Source organism: Leucoraja erinacea, chromosome 2, assembly GCF_028641065.1.
Source record: "Leucoraja erinacea ecotype New England chromosome 2, Leri_hhj_1, whole genome shotgun sequence".
Lineage (NCBI taxonomy): Eukaryota > Metazoa > Chordata > Chondrichthyes > Rajiformes > Rajidae > Leucoraja > Leucoraja erinaceus.
In genome coordinates this window covers 88,223,739-88,246,470 of record NC_073378.1, presented here as the reverse complement: position 1 = coordinate 88,246,470, position 22,732 = coordinate 88,223,739, and the positions used below count along the sequence as shown (strand labels likewise).

Here is a 22,732-nt window from a genome sequence, read left to right as displayed (position 1 = left end):
TCCTATTGAAGAAAGACCCTGGCCCAAAACAACTCCTAATCCATTCCCTCCACAGAGCCTAGCCCGCTGAGTTCCTCCAGCACTGTCTTTTTTATTTAATTCTGATATTGAAGATAGACACACAAAGCTGGAGTGACTCAGTGGGACTGGCAACGTTTTGGGTCGAGACCCTTCTTCAGACAATCACAAGTACTCTCACCGACAAGAGATCAGTTCAGTCTGAAGAAGGATCTCGACCCGAAACATCACCTTTCCTTCTCTCCAGAGTCGCTGCTTGTCCCGCTGAGTTACTCCAGCAACAGCAAACCTAGTCAGGATCGAGCCCAGGTCTCTGGTGCTGTAAGACAGCAACTCCACCGTTAGGAACAACCGAGATCGGCCCGACCCCGTCACACCAACATCCCACTCGCCAATGGAAAAGCAAAACCCGGCGAAATTGACCCAAGATCCTGCTGCCCAAAAAATGCAAGGACACAAAAAGTCACACTGTCCTCCAAAAATCACAGCAGACCAAATCTACCTACACTCCAAATTTCTAGATCTGGATGACCATCCCCTCAAGCGTTGATCCACCACGGTGCCCGGGGCCAAGAGGCCAGAACCTCTTCATCCAACGCCCCCTCCCCCCACTCTCTCAACCTCTGTCCCCCTCTCCCCCTCCCCCCCCCCCCCCCCCCCCCCCTCCCACTCCCCACCCTCCCCCCCCCTCTCTCTCTCTCTCTCTCCCCCCCCTCTTCCGGAACCACCGGGCGCAAAAACAACTGCATCTGCAGCTCCTCCCCAACCGCAAACACCTCACAATCTGTCCCTCCACAGCAGAATGCCACTCTGATGATTGAAATTGAAGAATGCCGAGGCTGGAGAGGGGGACAAGCAGCGAGAGAGGAGGGCGACGTTCGAGACCCCTCCCAGACTGAACTGAACTCTCGTCAGTGAGAGTACGTGATTGTCTGAAGAAGGGTCTCGACCTGAAACACCACCCGCTCCCTCTCCCCAGAGCCGCCGCCTGTCCTGTTGAGCCACCCCAGCCCCCCCATGTCCACCTTCAACTCCAGAGCCAAACAAAAAACAGTGCTGGAGGAACTCAGCAGGCCATGCGGCACCAGGAGCCGCCACGGCCAGGACTCCCCCGCAACAGGAAGGAACCGCAAATGCAGCTGTCCCTGCAGAATGCCAAATGATTAGGGGAATGCCGAGGCGAGAGGGTGAGAGAGAGGGAGTGAGAGAGACTCGTTGTTACGATTATCTATGGTCGATTTTGCATTAAGTACGGACTTTTAAAAAGTTGTAATACTTACAAACTAAATATTAAATATATTTATTTACAACCGTCAGGCAAAATCGTACATCCGTATTCTTATCGCGTTTCCGTACAAAATACGGAAAATCCTTACTACTTGGCAGCTCTGCCTGACGGTTGTAAATAATATTTAGTTTGTAAGTATTACAATTGGAGCTCACATGGTCTGAGAAATCTGCTCTAGAAGGATGAAATGTAAAACCCTTTGTTTCCATTATTCTAAAGCGTTCATATATGATTGAATCTAGGAAGTCTTAACTCAAGAGTTTTATGAATCCAACAAAAGCAACTTATCAGGAAGGATCAATTTATGTGTCACGATTCAATTAGTCTTGATGCCACCCAGAAGCACTTTGGTGTTTTGCATACATGCACAATCCTTTACTCCATACTGTAATATTATTCTGACTGGATATTGAGAACATCAAGTACCATGAAGGCAAATGATTTAATTCATTTGATATTTATATTTATAACGTGCACTTACTAGAGGACACAATTTGTTCTTGGTTCTGGGTTTCACATTGTGTTAATTAGTGCAATCAAAACTAAAACTCCAGATATATAAATGCAGTAAAGGCTCAGGTTTATATGAGCCAATTTCTTTCCAGGGCAAAAAAAGATTGAAATATGATTGGATTAATTATTTTGCACCTTGTTAAAAGTAAACCATAAGTAAATTAACTTCTGAAACAGGGTTTATTCCAAAATAAAACCAATGGCAATATTACAAAATAAAATCTTCACAAGTACTCAAGTTATCATGATTGTAAACATGATTTAAAAAGTCATACTTCCCACATTTTTTTGGAAGTGGATTTAAACACGTTCTAACATAAACTATGAGTTAATCAAACTAGTTATTTTAAAATAGTCTGGTGATAATAAGAAAACAAAGCTGTTACCTCAAACCGGTCTGGTACTGCAAGTTTTGGTGAAGGTACGCCAACAAGAAAATCAATCAATGCCATAGTAAGAATGGTAAGAAACACAGCAAAATCACTGATGATGGCTCTCACCTGCAATGGTAAATAACAAAATTTGTTAAATACAATGCTTTTCTTAAAAAATAACTCCACAGCCAAAAGGTCACAACATTAGCAGTAACACAATGCTGGCTAACTAAAATATGGTGATGAGGGCAATTGTGTCTCATTTATAGCAAGGTTTTTTTTACCGAAAAGGTGGCACAATATTAAACGAGCTACTGTTTAGTTTAGTTTAGAGACACAGCGCGGAAACAGGCCCTTCGGCCCACTGAGTCCGGATCGACCAGCGATCCCCGCACATTAACACTGCTGACGTCCTACGTTCAGGAAAGATGTACCTTGACCAAAAAATTCCATTGCACTGTACAAATTTCCCAAATGGCAAGGCGGCACCTGACCATTTAATATCGTGGGCAGGAAATGCAAGTTAATTAGTATTCGAAGTACACCACCAGCCCTATTAGAATAAATAAATAAATAAATAAATAGACGGACAGAGCCCAGGCCTTATTTACACTGCACCTGAAGCCGTTAGCACTCCTCCAAAACCCATAAATTCCAGATAATTACCATTAGAAGAGGAGAAAAGGCAGGAGCGGAGCTGCATCGCCATTAAATAATATCTGGTCTGACCTTTTATATTTTGTACCAATTTTACCTTCAATTCCTATAATATCTAAAAATGTATCTGATTTTCCCAGTAATGAATTCCAAAGATTATGGATGAAGGAATTTCCTAACTCTAGATATTCCATCCAGGGGAAACATCAACTCTGAATTGAATTGAATAAATTTTATTAGCCATGTATGTATACATACAAGGAATTTGCCTTGGTGCTTAGCTCGTAAGTAACAACACGATATACAGTAGACAATTAAAGATAAAACATTGTAATTTAAACATGTGAAGAATGAAATAAAATACCAGAATAAAAGGAGGCTACAGACTTTTGGCTGTCGAGTAGAGCTACTGCTTGTGGAAAAACGCTGTTTTTATGTCTGGCTGTGGCGGCTTTGACTCTGCATTTACCCTATCAAGCCCCTTTAACAAATTAACCACATTCTATTAAACATTGAAGCATGAAGAGCTATTCTGCTTAAATTCTTCTCAAAAAGCAACCTGTCATTCCAGAATCAACACAATTATGTTCATTCTACTCGCTCAAAAATATACTTCCTTGGGTAAGGAGATAAGACGTGTATACAATATTCTAGATGCTGGGCCTACATTTTGCAGCAAAAATACCGCATATGACACTGAATGCCCAAACATACCAAATACATTATTTCGCAATATCTATTCTACATCACAAAATAAACAGATTTGCCATCCATATTCATTCAAAATAATCATGTTATTGTTAGGTGTCCCTTTCACAGCTTTTTAAAGCAATTAATAATGCCCATAGCCAGCGAGGCAACAATCTGATCATTTCTCTCTGATCCTTCCCTGCATGGAAATTTTGGGTAGAGATTCCCATTCCCAACATCATTGGCCAGAAAGTAAATTATTACTTTCTATAACAACCTTCCTCCAACATTATACACTTCAGTAAATTATACAGGCATGATATTCACCTCCAGAAAAAAAGTAGGAAGTATTGGCCGGAGGTCCAGGAGGCCGGTTCGGCTACCCCAGTGGGGGTTCAGGGGGTTCAGGGGGCTCCTGCATTTTCAATAAATTGAAAGTGATTCCCAAAGTTTCTGCTGGTAGTTTACATAACAGAAGCTTAGAAATTTTCTAACACATAACCAGTAAAATAACCCCAAAAAGATAAATATTTCATGAAATAAATGACTTCATACAGCTAAAAAAATCTTTACAAAAAATGTTACCTGAAATGTCTCTTTGCCTAGCACTGTGTGCAAACAGCACAGAAAAAGTGATTTTGGCTGTAGCCATCTTGCTTCAGTAAGGGAAGCTGGTCGGTGATTGGCCGCAATGCCCCTCAGAGACTGTGTCTGATTGGCCACGGAGTAACCGGCGCATTATGCGATTGGACGGCAGGAGGCTGATTTGTTGATTGGACGGGAATTTTAAGGGAAGCTGGTCGGTGATTTGGACGCAACCCCATTAGAGACAGCTGTTTGTTGGCCGCCAAAATAATCTGGCACAAAAAATTGAAAAATTGGAAAACAAAAAAAATCGTAATTCCGATTTAAATCGGAAGAATATCATGCCTGATTATACTTCCCTTTCGATGATCTAAGAACAAAAAGGAAGTCAACAGCACCAGATGCATGCCAATGTATGATTACATTAGCAGTCCAGTGACACATCAATTGACAGGAACCATTATAGAGTCATACAGCATGGAAACCGGCTCTTTGGCCCAACTTGCCCATGCCAAACCAGATGCCCAATCTACGTTATCCCACCTGTCCGCGTTTGGCCCATATCCCTCTAAACCTTTCCCGTCCATGTACCTGCCCAAAAGTATTTTGAAATGTTGCTTTAGTACCTGCCTCAACTACCTCCTCTGGCAGCTTGTTCCATATACCCACCACCCTCTGTGTGAAAGACGGTACGGATGAAGGTCTCAAGAGGCACAGTGTGGGTACACACCATATTATAGAGGCAGTAGTACAGTAAAGCTCTGAAATTCCAGCATCTTTATTTATAAAGATTTATGAATCTGTTGCTATTTTAAAAAAGTTATTTAGATGACAAATGAGCAACTAGAATCAGTTTAGATAACCAAAAAGGTCAGTACGGATGTGGTGGGCCAAAGGGCCCAGTTATGTTCTATGGGAATGTGGGAATGAGGTCCCTGAGAGTGTAAAAGGTTCACAGGGATAGGACCCAGTGAGTTTAAGAAGGAGCATGGGAAACAGGACCACAAAGATTTTACATAAAGCACAGGATATAGAACCAGGTGAGGCAAACCTGAACCTGAACCTATGGGTTTAATGCAACATTGGATGTGGAATATCGCCATTTTACTCTGGGATTTGGGAAAGATGGATTCCATTTTTTAAAGCAGATAAAGTTTCCTAAAGTTTAAAAAATCATTCCATACTTTACCTTTGTTGGGAAATAACGTTTAGTTTTGAATTGTTTCAGGAAGGAACAAAGAAAAAATGTTGAAAAGAATAAAATGATTGACCAGAAGAGAACATCAGGAACGTAGGGCCCATGTTGCCCGCAGGCTGAACCAACAAACATCCCATCATATGCATGGCATTCCTGAGGAAGAGCACACATAAACATAACTAATTGTGAAAAAAAAGTTAAATCATTCACAACTTTCAGTAAAGCAAGATACATATTTAATCAAATTAAACTGTTCATTGCAAAAATTATTTTGAAAGCTCATTCAAACATGCAATTTGCTTGAAGGTAGACATAAATGCTGGAGTAACTCAGCAGGACAGGCAGCATCTCTGAAATGGGTGATGGAATGGGTGATGTTTCGGGTCGAGACTCTTGCTTGTCTCATTCTGTTGATTGGGCTTTATTGACAATTGGAGTAATTTAATAATTGGAATATTCAAATTTCAAAACATAGTTTTAAATACAACCAATCGATGAATAATGATAGCCAAACCCTGTACTCACGGAAACTGTGAGATTCCTCCATGAAATGTTATCTGCAGAAACATTCTTTTTGGTCCACATTTCTAGCGTTTTATTGGAAGGATTAGATGGTTCAGCACAGCCACACCTAAGAAAGTATTTTTACCCCAAAAAATAAAATAAAAAACATTACTGAAAGCATTGGTAAGATCTCAGCTAAACTCCTGCTTGTTGATCTGGTCCCCTCACATTAGTGCTGGAGAGGGAGCAGGGAAGACTTACAGGATGCTGCTTGGGATGGACAGTTTCAACAATAATGAAAGATTGGAGAGACAATGTCTGTTTTTCCTGGAGCAGTGGAAGTTAAAAAGAAACATGACCGAGGGGGATGGTATTATGAGAGGTACAGCAAGGGTAGATTGCAGGAAATGTTTTCCTATGTTAGAACCTTTCTCCATACTTTCATCAACCTAGGTCAATGCAGCATAAAACAAAGAAATGCATTTCTCTTCAAGCTGCTAGATCATGACAGTGAGTCACATATCTCTTTGTGATATCTCTCCCGCATGACCTAGACTCAAAGCATAGGCCTGACCCATTTTACCTCCTTTGACTCAAGGCATAGACCCAAGCCCTCTGTACCCAACTCTCTCCCTTGCAACTCAAAGCATAGGGCCATCTATATGCCATAGCTCTGTCGAAGGGTCTTCAACCTGAAACATTAACCACATATCACGTTACCACATGAATCATCCCACAGATTTTCTATTTTTATTTCATTGCCCTTAGTCTGGCTCAAGGCTCATGCACAATTATTCTCCCTCCCTCATACAGTTAATGTGCATAGTCACAGAATATACGTCAAAATTACATCAAAGAAAAATGTCAAATGTTTCTGCTTACGTGTAATGAGTAAGTGCCTCCAAATTAGACTTCATGTTATATGGGTATTTCTCTCCCAAGTCAAAGAGTTTCTCCAATGCTTCATAAATGAATATAATGCAAATAAGAGCAGCAAAAGCCTCTTCTGTGAAGCGAGTTATGTAGCAAACTAGGCTACTCGAATCAGTGGCAACCAATGCTATACATAGAAATGCAGTCCATAGTCCGATGCTGGCACGGAGCGAGAGATATGAAAGCTCATATTGCCTGTTGGAAGAAAAGGTAATAGTCATATTTTCAGCATATAATTGATGATAAAATACAAATTCCATGTGTATCCTGTCTAACAAAGCCATATGATAACATGCATCTGCAATCACTACAAATGATGGAACCAGTTTTTTCCTTACTTAAGATTGATGCTTTCTGATATTCAGCAAGCCAAGACATGAACATCTCGTACAACTTTAGTTCACGCAGTAATTTCCAAATATTCCTTTCTGCACTAGTTGAAATTTGGCCCACCCAAATAATTTTGCTTCTGAGAAAAGGAACCTACAGAATTCTCAAAAACATCCTTGGCTTCTGAAGGAACTATATCTTTTAGGAGCATATGAAATTCAAGTTCAAAAATGTGGATACAAGAGCAGATTAGAGTCTAGGAATCCAGCATGGGAAATTAAGCTTCTAACTCCCAAAAAACAGTCATTTAATTTGGCTAGCACCGTTGTGGCATTTTTAGAATACCTTCATCATCTGCTAGAGTGATGCAAATAAAGTTTATCATAGATTTGGAAGGACTCATGGTGCACCTTTTTCTTATTGTAAGGCTTCTGTTGAAGGATAGTTCCTGTTCAGAAAGAAATTACTACAACCTACCCAGAATTCGAGATGAACTCTAGCTCCTAATGGAAACTTTAAATACTAACATAATTTTAGCCATCTCTAAAGATAGTTATGCAATGCCCCCTATTTTTGCAATATACCCAGAAGCTCTGTTAAAAATATGAATTTTCTGTGCTTCTCAGAGAAAAGGATTAAAAATGGAGAACCAAATGACTTAAAAGCATGGGTGAAAGACATCAAAATGATAAGATTTCAAACTCAATAATTGATGCTTTAGGGTTAGGGTTAATAGCAAGGTGTACCAATGATAGAAACATAGAAAATAGGTGCAGGAGTAGGCCATTCGGCCCTTCGAGCCTGCACCGCCATTCAATATGATCATGGCTGATCAATTGAATCAATGATCAACATTAATTTATGATGCTACCATTTCCATCTTCCTTCCTTGCTAGTAATATTATACTTTCTGCTCTAATGAGTCTGCTACCAGATGTAAATGGCAAAGAACTACTTGCAAAGTTAAGACTACTTGGTCTCAATGCAACTTTCAACATTTTGGGCATGATGAAAAGTAAATATAAATTTGCCAGTGATTATAATGTGACTGTGGAAGGAAATATCAACCTTTAACGAGTAGCTCAAGTGGATCACTTCATGGGTATAATGAAATGCATATTTTCAAGTTAAAATTAAAGCTGAAACTTTAATTTGCCAAATGTCAGGAAAGCAATAACATCTAACTATAAGGACGTGCCGGCTGAGTATATTTGATATAGGTACAAGGAAGAGAAGTTGTTTTTGACAGTTCTCCATTGATGGAATATTGGTGATTTGAGCATTATTCAATGAGCATTTTGGAAAAGTGAATCGGTTTAAGTACGGAGAAATTGTTTTTTCACAAAATCTAATGAAATGTTACAAGTTGACCAAGCAACATATTTTGATTTAACTCACTGTTCTCAGAAATAAAATAAATATTCATTCGTACAAGATCTTTCATAATCACAGAAAATTTCAAAGCTTAGAAATAATTTTGAAGAGTGGTCCATCAAGTCATGTCGGAGCAGCTACCACTAAGTCAGGATGCAGCAAAAATCCCAAACAGCAACATAAAAATAACCAAATTGTTAAAGGAATAATAAATGTTCAGAACAGGAGAAATGACTTCACTGCTTTCCTTGTAATATTTCACATTCGGCTGAGAACATCATCAAGCCTGTTTTTAACATCTCATTTGGAAGGTGGTATCTCTGACTGTGTCAAGAGTGTCACCTTTATTTCTTGTGTCTGAGTTTCTGAAGTGGAACGATGTCTAGCTTAGTCTAGAGTGGCTATCTTTTCAACCCCATAGCTTAGTCTAGAATGTTACCTTTTCAACTACATCTTTTTCCTTACCTACCAAAGTGTTGCTTATACATTAAAATGCAAATTTCAATTCTGGCAGGGATACTAACAAGCAGACATACATGCAAAATAAAAGTTATCCTCATTGTGACACGGTGAAAGTGTTTTATTGGAAATAGTAAAATATTTTTTTTAAACTTACTTGCAGAATTTGAATAATATTTTTTCAAAAACCAACACAGGTCCTGTACTTCCCAAAATGGTAAGCGGCTGTCCAGCAAACAAGGAGTAAATAATTCCAGTCATTGAAGCTCCAAAGAGAGATTCCATGGCACTCTACATGGGCAGAATAAAATAAACAGAGCAAAGATTGTGAAGAAGGTTTATATTATTGGCATAAGGTCATGTGATAAGAGCAGAATTAGGCCATTCGGCCTATCAAGTCTGCTCCGCCATTCAATCATGGCTGATCTATCTCTCCCTCCTAACCCCATTGTCCTGCCTTCCCCCCATAATCTCCGACTCCCGTACTACACAAAGATCTATCAGTGTCTTTAAAATATCCATTGACTTAGGCTCCATAGACTTCTATGGAAAAGAATTCCACAGATTCACCAAACTCTGACGAAATAAATTCCTCATCTCTTTCCTAAAGGAACATCCTTTAACTCTAAGACTATAACCTCCAGTTCTAGACTCTCTGACAAGTGGAAACATCCTCTCCACATCCACTCTATCCAAGCCTTTCACTATTTGGTTGTTTCAATGAGGTCCCCACCCTCGTTCTTCTAAACTCCTGCGGGTACAGGCCCAGTGCCATCAAATGCTCATCATATGTTAACCCACTCATTCCTGGGATCATTCTTGTAAACCTCCTCTGGACAGTCTCCTTCCTCATATATGGTGGTGGCAGGAGTTTTTGCAGACATTTTCAACCTCTCACTTCTGAGGTCTGAGGTTCCCACCTGCTTTAAGAGGGCATCAATAATACCGGTGCCCAAGAAGAGTAAGGTGATGTGCCTCAATGATTATCGACCAGTGGCACTAACGTCTGTGGTGTTGAAGTGCTTTGAGAGGTTGGTTATGGTGCACATCAACTCCTACCTCGACAAGAACCTTGACCAACTACAATTCGCATACCTCCACACCAGGTCAATGGTAGATGCAATTTTACTGGCTCTCCGCTCCGACCTGGACCACTTGGACAATAAAAACATCTACGTCAGGCTGTTGTTTATAGACTACAGCTTGGCATTTAATACAATCATCCTTTCCAAGCTGGTTACAAAGCTCATGGAACTGGGCCTCTGCGCATTCCTCTGCAATTGGTTCCTCGAGTTCTTCATCCAGACTACAGTCTGTTCGAATTGGAAGAACCATTTCATCCTCAATAACAATTAATACGGGAGCACCTCAAGGCTGCGTGCTTACCCCCCTGCTTTACTCACTCTATACCCATGACTGCGTAGCCAGTCATGGTGCGAACACCATCATCAAGTTCGCCGATGACACCACTGTGGTTGGACGAATCACAGATGGGGACGAGTCAAAGTATAGAAGTGAGATAGACCGACTGACCAAATGGTGCCAGCACAATAACCTGGCTCGCAACATCAGTAAGGCCAAGGAACTGATTGTGGACTTTAGTAGGGGAAGGATGAGGACCCGCAATCCTGTTTATATGGTGGAAAGGGTCAATAACTTCAAATTCCCGGGCGTACATATATCAGATAATCTTTACTGGACCCAGCACACCGTTGCAATTGTAAAGAAAGCACATCAGCGACTATTTCCTGAGAAGATTACGGAGATTCAGCATGTCGAAGCAGATTCTCCTAAACTTCTACAGGTGCACAGTAGGGAGCATTCTGACTGGTTGCATCGCAGCCTGGTTTGGCAACTTGAACGTCCAGGAGCGAAAAAGACTACAATAAGTTGTGACCACTGCCCAGTCCATCACCGGCTTTAACCTCCCCAGTGTCAAAGGGATCTATCATAGTTGCAGGCACGTGCCGTGAGTAATCAGCCAGGGTAGGCAGTGGCTTTTAAAAACCTTGAAAACTGCGCACGCGCAGATTATTCTCTCCCTGGTGAGCTGTCAGTCGGCTTTTTAAAAGGAATCTTGAGAAACTGCGCATGCGCACATTGTTCCCTCCCCAGTGAACTGTCATTCGGCTTTTTTTTTAAATCGTGGAAACCGCGCTTGCGCACATTGTTCTCTCGACTTTTATCAAGTAATTTGTCTTCAATAGGTCCTATCTCTTAATAAAGTATTTAAAAACATATAGCTCAAATAAATTTACTTACCATATTATGTGTACACAAAATCCATTCTTCTCTCTTTGCAGCAAAAATATCCATAACTTTTTCATAGAAATTAGCAGTGGGACTTTGCTCCATCTGAGTAAATCTTTCCTTTTCAATAGAAATTAAAGCAAGTGATGAATGCCTTTCATTGGACATTGTATTCCTGATGAAGCTTTTAATTCTTTTCAAAGCTGAAAATGATCTCTCAACAGAAATTGTTGTAGCAGGAATTGTTTAATTAGGTGTAGCAGCTTCACGGCTTCAGGGAACGTTTATTCCAGTCCATTTTGAAATATAAAAACAAGTAAATGATTTATCCCGAAACACTTGTGCATTGTAAATTCCAGCTAGATCCACTTTCAGTCTTATAACATCAAATAAGTTACCGTAGTTTCTTTCTGAACTTACTATTGCCTCCTGATCAATTTGACAAGGAAGTTTTTAAAACTTGTTCCCATCAACTAAGGAAATGAATTGTAAATGTTTTAAGTCGCTGTATCTTGCTTCCATATGCTTCAATATATCAACCAATATCAGATCAAATATTCGTGCTCTCTTCTTTAATTGGACATTTTGAACGAGATTTTGATTCAGTCAGGTCATTTTCTTTGCAATGTTCTTCAAACTTTTCATGAATGTCATCAAAATATTGGCGCAGATCCTCAAGCGAATGTATTGTTTCATTGATTCTTTCAATGCAATAAGCAATATCTATAATTTTAGTTTGCAAAATGTTGTAGAGAGTGTCAGTTTTAATGAAAATTTCATTATAAACCATAAGAAGAAAGTATGTAGAATCTTTCGTTAGCCAAGCATAAAACCCATTGCTCCTCACCAAAGTTTCAGGATCCCACAATAAAGGATTAATGTTAATGCTGTCAAAAAGTTTACAGATCTCCATGATATTGCAAAATAGTTTGGGTTCGTTTTGAGTTTGAAGTCTATCTGGTTGGTGCTGCCTTTTGAATGCGTTTCTGCACTATTTCATCAAGAAATTGAGTTTGTTTTGTAGAATTACTAAAAAATGAGGCAAGAGCGCAATGGTCTTGAAAAGGCCTGTACATTCAGGTATGAATTTAGCTGATTGAGACAGAACAAGATTCAACAAGAACGTAGCAGTGGGTAAATAAAGCTGATGGTGCCTTTTCTCTTACTTTAGCTTGAAAACCATTTAAGTTTGATGTCATTACCATTGCTCCATCGTAGGTCTGTGCTACAAGTTTCTCAGCACAAGTATATTTGTGTAAGTTAATGAATATGTATTCTGTTACACTAGTAGCAGTTCTGTCCTTAAGTTTGTCAAAGCCTATAAATGCTTCTTTAATTTCAGAGTCCAATATATACTGGAATACTGTAGAGCACCGAGTTGTAATTGAAATATCAGTGGATTCATCCACTTCTATGGCAATGAATGGGGCTTTTGCGATCTCTTCTTTATTATTTTCTACAACTGTGCCTACTGCTTCAATCAAGTCTTGTATCTTGTTAGAAATGCCAGAAAAAACAGATGAACTCTGTAAATTATGTGCCAATTTTTCATCAAATTTTGCTGTATATTTCAGTAACTCAATATAATTTCCACGATTTAGCGATTCTTTGTTTTCATTATCACCGCGAAAAGCAAGTTCTTGTCTGATCAAAATGCAAGTAGCACATATTAACCTTTTTAGTTTCTCTTTGTTCTCCTTAACTTTTTCATTGTGAATATCGATGCTAAGTTGCTTCTGCTTATCTATGAGCAAGTCGATCCATGTAGACCCAAATATCTTCAATGCTATTTGGCTTTCATAATGCGCAGCAGATCTCTCGTGCTTGTTTAAAGCATTAGGCAAATTATTTAAATCACTGTATCAACCTGCGACCCATACAGTTCCACTAGATACAGAAAATAACAGGCACGGGAAACAAAACAATCTATTTGTTGAAGTACAACCACATAGCCACTCTTTCCTGTTGTACCAAGCTGTTTTAAATTCTAATTATTTTTGTTCCTTTGCGCTGTTGAAGTTCTTTAAGGTCCGGCGTTGGTCTGCCATTTTTTTAAATTATTGTGGTCTTTTCCTCGTAAGTTTGCTTCAAGAAACTCTTCAGGTAATCACTATGAAAATCTCGCCAAGAAACTTGCGCATGCGCAACGCAGCATATGCACGCAGTCCACAGTGTAAAGGCAGAATTTCAGCTGCCTTTATGGACCGTTCCTACTGATGGCTTGAAGCAGCGTTGACGGCAAGTGAGTAGAACATACTTCTGCGTTTAAAACGTACTGCTGATGAAAGGCATGGGAGAATTATGCCTCCCTAAGAGATCGATCTCTTCGGGAGGCATAATTCTCCCATGCCTTTACTATTTATGACCATTTTATATATGTTTTATATATATATTTTTTATATATATATATAAAATAATTACTATTTTATAATTTTAGTCAGGGTAGGCACTGCCTACCTTGCCTACCCTGATGGCACGTGCCTGCATAGTCGCTGCCTCAAATATGCAGCCAAAATCATCAAGGACCGACACTATCCTGGCCACACTTATCTCACCACTGCCATCAGGAAGAAGGTACAGGAGCCTGAAGACTGTAATGTTCAGGTTCAGGAACAGCTTCTTCCCCACAGCCATCAGGCTATTAAACACAACGAATAAGCTAAGAGCTCTGAACTGCAAAAGACTATTATTATTTGCTATTTGCACTATATTTGTTATTTATTGAACTTTTTCTTTTTCTCCCCGTTATATACAATGTTTACATATTCACATATTCTGTTGTGCTGCAGCAAGTAAGAATTTCATTGTCCCGTCCAGGACATATGACAATAAAACACTATTGAAATTGCTCACAATACTCCAAATGTGACTAAATGCTTCACATTACATCCCTGTTTTTGTATTCTAACCCTCTTGAAATAAATGCTAGCGTTTATTGTGCATCAGCAAATACTGACTAATAATTTTTAAATACAATTTTGGCACTGCCTTTTACTAGTTTAACAAACACAGAAAATGTCAGTAAAACTCAGCAGATAAAGCAACATCCATGGAGAGAGAAACATTGTCAATTATTCAATTTATTAATTTTCAACGGAACTGAAAAAGTGAGAAAGCAAGTTGCTACAAAGGGAATGAGTGGAGAGGGAATGTCTATGATAGGGTGCACAACAAAGTTGTCAAGAAAGTTAATTTAAAAACTGACAGTTAGAGACATATGAAAAATAAATAACCATTAAAACAAAACAATCCAGTGTTCTCTCCATCTTTTCAATGTTGCAAACTAAAACACTTGTTTTCTCACTTTTCCTGCATCCAAGAAGAGTCTTTGATCTACAGCTTGACTGTGTTTATCTCTTCATGCTGGTGAATCATACTTCTAGTCTGTTCTGTTCTGTTTTTGATTTCCTGCATCCATATTTTGTCAGTCCTTTTAAATATTTTGTTAATTAAATGCTGCAAGCACATCCTCTTCAATTGAAACAAATTATTCAAGACAATTAATATACATGTTTGAACACTTACTGATGCACCAATAAGATTCTAGCCACAGCCAAATTGCAGCTTGTCTTAAACGCAACACTTTATTTTCGTAAAATATTATAAAAAACATTTATACGTTTATACGTTATTGGTATCATTTAAAAATAAATTGGATAGGCATATGGATGAGAAGGGAATGGAGGGTTATGGTACGAGTGCAGGCAGGTGGGACTAAGGGGAAAAAAAGTTGTTCGGCACGGACTTGTAGGGCCGAGATGGCCTGTTTCCGTGCTGTAATTGTTATATGGTTATAAGATAAATTTATAACAGTTTATAAAGTATAAAGAATTTGAACATTATAAGTACAAACACTATTTCTAAATATTTTAATGATATTCAATTGCCTTTTTTAAGATGGATACAAGGAAGAGCAAATCTTTCTTCCCGACTGAGTCATTCCCAAACTCAGAATGTTGTAGTGGATTGGTTAAAGATAATATTTTTAGACTATTACTCTTGAAGCTGTTCACTTTTGATCAACAGATTTTCTCTTATTACTTTATAGCAATGAAGAGTTTATATTGTTATAGATTATATGGCACAACTTGACTAGATGATTTTAATGTGGACCTCAAAATTTATTTAGAAAACAATATTTTAGTAAAGACAGTTGTAGATTAACAACAACCGAGCAAAAACAATTTTACTAGATTTCATTTGATATTTCTCAATAACTTGGTTACAATAATAAATGTTACATTATTGATCATGTAATATATTATTCTGCTGCAATATAATTGTCCCAAGATCATAATCGGATGTGCGAATGATATTCACACGTCATTCATTGCGCCAAATTTAAATATGCTGATCAATTTCAGGTTCTCGCTCAAATTTGTACAGCATTTGAAAACAGTTGTGTCTGCTCACTGATGCACCATTATTAACATATTAAATTAGAGATGAAAGGTTATGTGATGTAAATTCAGAAAAAGACGCCTGCTAAACTAGTTTAAATTCACACATATTTAATAGCAACAGAAGTAATCCAGTGAGCTCATGCCAGGTAGTTTGGTATTCATGGAGACTATCTCACCCTATTTATTTGCACTAGTTTCATACTATATCCAAAACACTGCGAAACACAATAAAACTACAACAATGTACCACACTCCAAGGTATCACTAATAAATAATTAATTGGTAACATCCTGGAAAAGGGTAGCTTTCAATCTGAAAAACAATCATATTGCATAAACAGGACACATAACTTGAATTTTTTTTAAATGAGTTTCAGATACATACTATTCTATTTTCTGTTGCTTCCCCAAGTAGTCCTCCAAAAGTGATGACAGGAGACATACAAGCACAATAAAGAAATAGAATGGAAGCTAGGCACTGTAGACTAATTGCATCCTTGAAGTCACTCAGGTAGAACAGCGACTTCCTTTTAATATCATGGATTAAACCACCAAAGAACCTGTGAAATAAATGTAGTAATTTATACAAAATTTACAAATTCAGCAGCTTAATTCAAATATACACAACAGTTTGCAGCAACACTTGTCTAAGGTGGGGCAAAGATATTTGAAATGTCAGTCACTGTTGACTTACCGAGCTTGTCCCACTCGTCTGCGCCTGGCCCAACTCCCTCCAAACCTTTCCTATCCATGTATCCGTCCAAGTGACTTTTAAATGTAATTATATTCCCCTCTACCGCTTCCACTGGCATCTGGTTCTATATACATACCACCCTCTGTGTGAAAAACTTGCCACAAAATGCTGGAGTAACTCGGGTGTCTTAAATCTTTCCCATCTCAATTTAATTGTGCCCTTCCCTGCGGAAAGACTGTGGCAATTCACCTTATCTTTACCTCAGCTGAACATAAGAGAATTCCTGGAACGTGCTAAATTAATTTTTGCAACAAAATAACCCAGAATTGACAAGGAAGATGCAATATCAGTTTTTATAATAACCTAGCCCAAGTGGGACCTGTTGGGCCTCGTCCCCCAACACGGAAGGGCTGGTCCCCAAACGTGGCATCGGCGCAAAATAACCCAGAATTGACAAGGGAGGCTGCAGTATCAGTTTTTATAATAAATAGGAGTCTAATTAACCCACTAAAACATGTAAGACCATTCATTTACCACGTAGTTAAATGTTCTTTCATCTAGTTGAACATAATTACTATAGGCAAAGTGTGTTGATCCACAAGAATACTAAATTTAATAGAACAATGTGCAAGCAACTGGTTTAAATTGCATCTTGATAGGTTTCCAAAGTCTTGTTACGCCTCCACCTATCCAAATGGAAAAATGACCAGTTCTTATTTGACAAAGAAAGCAAACTCTCGGAAAAATTGAAAATTCAACACCGTCCACAGCATCTGCTGTTCCTCAAGTTTGCTTTGGGTTTCATATAACAGTGTAAGAGGCCACTACGGTTTTATATCTGGACCTGTGGACCTGTTTCTTTGCTGTATTGTTCTATGTTCTATTAGAAGGGATTAGGTTAATTTGGCATCATATTCGGCAGAGGCATTGTGGACTGTAGGGTCTGTCCTGTGCTGTACTGTTCTATGTGAGGCCCAGCGCAAATTGGAGGAACAGCACCTCATATTTCTCTGGGTAGTTTACACCCCAGCGGTATGAACATTGACTTCTCCAACTTCAGATAGCCCTTGCTTTTTCTCTCCATCCCCTTCCCCTTCCCAGTTCTTCCATGAAACTTACTGTCTCCAACTACATTTTATCTTTGTCCCACCCCCTCCCCTGACTTCAGTCTGAAGAAGGGTCTAGACCCGGAACATCGCCCATTCCTTCTCTCCAGAGATGCTGCCACACAGGCTGAGTTACTCCAGCATTTGGTGTCTACATTTACTGTTCTATGTTCATCCATCTGTAGTTGTTTTATCCCTCCCCATTAGCAGCCCTTGAGCTGCTATTTGTAACTTAGCACCACAAGAACCTTGGCATCAATCTTTCATAGATTTGCCTTTTGTCCTCCTGCCACCCAAATCCCCCGCCTGTACAATCTAACGCATTTTTACTCCCTTTTCCAGATCTGACACAGTCTTTGAACCGTTAATTTTATATTTCTTTCCATAGATGTTAGCTGACTTGAGTGTTTCCAGCATTTTCTATTTTGTTTCAGATTTCCAGCATCTGCAACATTTTTCATTATTCTTAGGACCAAAAATGAAAGGGGAGTTAAAGTTTGTCATGACGAGGTTGATAAATTAGTTTTCTTACAATAAAAATGACATACTACAAAGGGATTATTTAACAGTCACCAGCCACCTGTAAAAAAACATTTGATCTAGTTTAAAATTAAAGTCATCACACACAATACCTAAAAGATAACTTTCCAACTTTACAGACCAATTCCAGAATTAAGTCTAGTTAATATTAGTAGAACAGATATGAAGCAAGAAACCTCTGTCAAAACCAACAACAAACTTCTCACACTTCTTGTACTGCTTTTCTTTGTCACTTTGTCATCATTTTATTTGTTTGGTTAGTACTTCCACAGATGTAGCATACTGCCTCAAATCATAAATGAACACAAACAGTGTGATGTATTTTGCTGCCTACTGCAAGTCATGCAAAGATAAGCTGGTTCAATAAGAAAGCCCCAGCCATTAGGAAAATATAGTGTGATTTACCATTGACTATACTCATGCATGCATAGCTGATTAGATGTCATGAATATAGAAAAAGATGCTGGGACATAAAATATCACAATGAAGAACGATTATCCAGCTATTACACCAGATAAGTCTTACATATCCTGATTAACTCAAGTTGTAATGCAATCCGTAAAAACGAATAATATTTCATTGATTATATCCAATTATACTTTCTGCATCATTCATGTATGAAGAAAAGATCACTAAGTCTGTAAGGGGCACTACCAATTTTATACCAAGATTGAAAGCTGGCGCCAAAAAAATTCCCTGGCAGAGAGAAGATGTATTATTTGCGGGTTTTTTTTTTAACTGTTTTAAAAGGATAGTTCAGCAACAGTGACAGTACAGGAAGATTATACAGAAAATAATTATACAGGAATATGATCCTTTTCATGCCTATCCTGTATTTACAAGGCATTACCATAATCTCACCTTCCCCAAATTCTTAAAAACTTCTATGTTGGGTACAAGATGATACATATAAAGTATAGAACATTAAAAAAAATCAAAGGCTGCATTAAAGCCCACAGGATTGTTTTCCATTCATCATTCTATTGAACATTTAGGTTCAATAGTCTACATGAAGTAATTTATATTTAGTTTCACAGGAAAATTATCTGTAGAGTAATTAATATGCAGAACAAACCTTCCAGTACGCTTAAGTTCTGGCCCAGTGTGGTGTTCTTCGTGATTCGTGGCACCATTGGTAATTGCTGGACCATTTGGAAGAGGAGGGCACTTTCGCTTTTCCTTTTCAATTGCATAATACAGAAAAAAAGTATTTAACACGTGGGATGTTATCGAAGCTTCATTTACTTTTTTTCTGATCTGAAAACTATAAGTTCAAAGCTCAATTACAACAACACATTAAAAAATATTCAAGGGCTACTTTGCCTACGTAAGTTGAAGTATTTGATACCCCTGACACAATTGGTATTGGTAATTGGTGCTGCTTAATTAGTCATGTTTACAGAGATACAGTGAACATTTTTGTTTTGCATGGTATTCAGTCAAACCCTACAACTGAGGGGATGTTTCCTCTGATAACAGGAATCTAGAATTAGGGGCATACTTCTGGAATAAGTTGACCACTTAGGATTTCTTCTCTCAGAAAATCATTGTTTTTGAATTTTCTGCCCTAGGAAGTTGCAAAGCTGACATGTTGCATATATTCAAGGCCAAGAAGAGATATTTCAGTCAACAATTACATGAATCTGGCAGTAAAATTATGCTAAGATCAAGATCAGATCAGGACAGCCATAATCTTAATGAATGTGGAGCAGGCTCGAAGGACTGTTATTGAAACATATAAGATTGTTAAGGGCTTGGACACGTTAGAGGCAGGAAACATGTTCCTGATGTTGGGGGAGTCCAGAACCAGGGGCCACAGTTTAAGAATAAGGAGTAAGCCATTTAGAACGGAGATGAGGAAACATTTTTTCTCGCAGAGAGTGGTGAGTCTGTAGAATTCACTGCCTCAGAGGGCGGTGGAGGCAGGTTTTCTGGATGCTTTCAAGAGAGAGCTAGATAGGGCTCTTAAAAATAGCGGAGTCAGGGGATATGGGGTGAAGGCAGGAACGGGGTACTGATTGGGGATGATCAGCCATGATCACATTGAATGGCGGTGCTGGCTCGAAGGGCCGAATGGCCTACTCCTGCACCTATTGTCTATTGACTGTATAGTCTATTCATGCTTCTATTTCTTATAGTCCTCTGACAGTGAATACAAATGTCTATTCATTAGACTGTAATAATGATTCTCACCTGAGAAGGAACATTTTTTGGTGGTTCAATTCGTATTGAAGGATCCCACTCACCCGGTGGGAGTACAGTAACTTGATCTAAAAATTCATCTATTCCTGCCAACAGGTCCGTACGATCCTTTGCTTTGTAGGCAACATCGTGAAAAATCTTTATATATGTATAAATATATACAAAAACATATTTATGAATTGTTTCTGTTTTAAGTACAGATCCAGTAAAGAATTTTTACAATTACAATTTTAAAGCTAGGAAAAATTATTTTAATTATTTAAGTTTTCAAAGGTTATGGTTCAACTGACCTAATTTGGCTCACTAAATAACAGAGATACATTGTAATTATAATGGAATTTATTTACAATTACAATTAATCTACATATTTTCTAAATTAAGGCTGATCTAATAACTGGTCTTTTGTACAAACATTTATTTTACAGATTGTGGATTAGTTTTAATGAATCAAAAGAAACAAGATCTCAGCTTCACAGGATTCGATTTAACATCCATTGCTGTCCCATATAGATTCTAATGAAGTAGTCAAGTCAAGAGAGTTTATTGTCATGTGTCCCAGATAAGACAATGAAATTCTTGCTTGCTGCAGCACAACAGAATATTATAGGCATAAATACAGAACCGATCAGTGTGTCTATATACCATAGAAAATATGCCATTTCTATATACCATAGAAATTTCCTTCGAGAAAAAATAAACTTGCCTCATCTGTCATTAAGGTAGCTATTGATCTACCAATTTCATGATATTGCTGCGCTTTGCCAGATGGCCCCAACATAAGAAACAAAAATCTGATGGGAAGGAAATTGCATATGAGACAAATATTTCGAGTTTCTGTGGATCACTACAAATTGTATAAAACTGTGTTTAACATTTAGCCAAATGCTAGTTTCCATCATTACATTTTCGCAGATGGCAAAGTATTCATTACTAACATCAAAAATTAAATCTTTCTACATGTGTACACAACACCCCAATATCGAGGGAGTGACAATTTGTATATTTTACCGCACTCCCAGACATTACCAATGTACTGGCCACCAAATATGTTTCAACCACAATATTTAGCAAATATATTAAATGAATAAACAGTGATACATAGCAATTAAATAATTTATTGATGATTTTTTTATTCCATGTAAGAAATTCATTACATGTTCCTGATGGTTGCAAAGGAAGAGGGTCCATGAAGCGAGTTCGATATTCAATAAGCGAGTTCGGTATTCCGAAAACTGCAAGGAATCATGGGATTTTTCAAAGATCATTCGAGAAAAAAAGCGAATGGGGGTGCCAAGTAGCTGGAGAGTGGGGTGTAACAGCGAAAGAGAGGGTGCAGATGCGAGGGGGAGACAGGGAGAGAGACTGGACCGGTGGAGAGACGGTGAGATTGTCCTAGCGCCAGGGAGTTCTTGCAGAGACGGGGTGTTCGGGATCTGCAGTGAACCCAGTTCCTCTGTTCCCATCTTCCTATCCCTCTCCCCATCCCTCTCCCCGCCTTTACCCGTGGACGGGCGTCGCTCTGTAGGAAAGGATTGCAGATGCTGCTTCGCACCGAAGGTAGACACAACGTGCTAGAGTAACTCAGTGGGACAGGCAGCATTTTTGGAGAAAATGAACAGGTGACGTTTCGGGTCGAGACCCTTCTACAGAGATGTTGCCTGACCAGTTGAGTTAGTGCAGCATTTTGTGTGTATCCCCGTTGATGACTGGTGCTCGGCTTTCGCCGACACCGAGGGGGTTAACCAACAGCCACTGGATAAGGCGAGTGGTGCGACTGACGGTCCCCGGCCCATCAGGGAACGGGTTCCTCGGGAGTTGGAGCAGAGTTGAGCTGGAGCTGGAGCTTCTTCTCCGCACTGGCTGTAAGTCTGCGGCCGCCATTGCTCCAGGCCGGTGTCCCGTCACCCCGGATATCTCCGGCTGACCCCAGACAGGGATGGGACACTCGGGAGGGGACTGGGACGGTAGTGAGATCACCCGTTCACACTTGTTCTACATTATCTAACCCCAGTAGCAATTCAACAGCACTTGCAGCGCTGGAGATCCAGGTTCAATCCTGACTACGGATGAAACACAGGTCTGTATACACGCAGCAGCTAGGCTGGCGAGAATGTTATTGTGAATGACCTATGACCTGTGCATGCGCAGTCGGAATACCGAACTCGCTTATTGTAGAGCAATTGATAGATGCCAATCATCACTGGATATCATTGGATATCAGTCCAAAACCTTTTTGGAAAGAATCTTATTACCTCTGCTCATCTTTCCTTCAATAATAATATTTTTGTCAAGTGCACTGTCAAGATCTTAGGGAGTTATCAAGAAGTAAAAGTTTAACTTGACCACCATAAATAGCTTAGTTTTAATGTCAGGGCAAAAACTGGATATTTTTAAATTAATATCGACCTTTCTGAAACTTCAAACCTGCCCACTATCTAGAAATCTCAAAACAGAATTAAAATTCTGCATTATCTGGATGAGTTCAAGATTCAAAGAGGGGATGTAGAGATGCCGAATTGTTTGTCAATATGCAAGTGGAAATGACCCTTTAGTTTGTAGATCATTTTGAACTTGTGAAAAAGACATTTGAGGAGGATAATTTGTAAAGTGTTAGT

General features: G+C 38.9%; 1 protein-coding gene across 5 annotated transcripts in view; it reads right to left on the bottom strand.

Annotated features, from left to right (window-relative positions):
* The window catches only part of LOC129712168 (sodium bicarbonate cotransporter 3-like), a 107,383-nt gene that overhangs the window by 20,210 nt on the left and 64,441 nt on the right, over nt 1-22,732 (bottom strand). For all 5 annotated transcript variants that reach the window (XM_055660449.1, XM_055660417.1, XM_055660434.1 and 2 more), the window contains 9 exons: nt 20,821-20,908; nt 20,109-20,255; nt 18,991-19,094; nt 15,961-16,135; nt 9,081-9,214; nt 6,710-6,955; nt 5,849-5,954; nt 5,315-5,476; nt 2,206-2,319 (listed from right to left, as the gene is read on the bottom strand). In XM_055660449.1, coding sequence (XP_055516424.1) covers nt 2,206-2,319; nt 5,315-5,476; nt 5,849-5,954; nt 6,710-6,955; nt 9,081-9,214; nt 15,961-16,135; nt 18,991-19,094; nt 20,109-20,255; nt 20,821-20,908 — 1,276 coding nt within the window. The remainder of the gene's footprint in view (nt 1-2,205; nt 2,320-5,314; nt 5,477-5,848; nt 5,955-6,709; nt 6,956-9,080; nt 9,215-15,960; nt 16,136-18,990; nt 19,095-20,108; nt 20,256-20,820; nt 20,909-22,732) is intronic.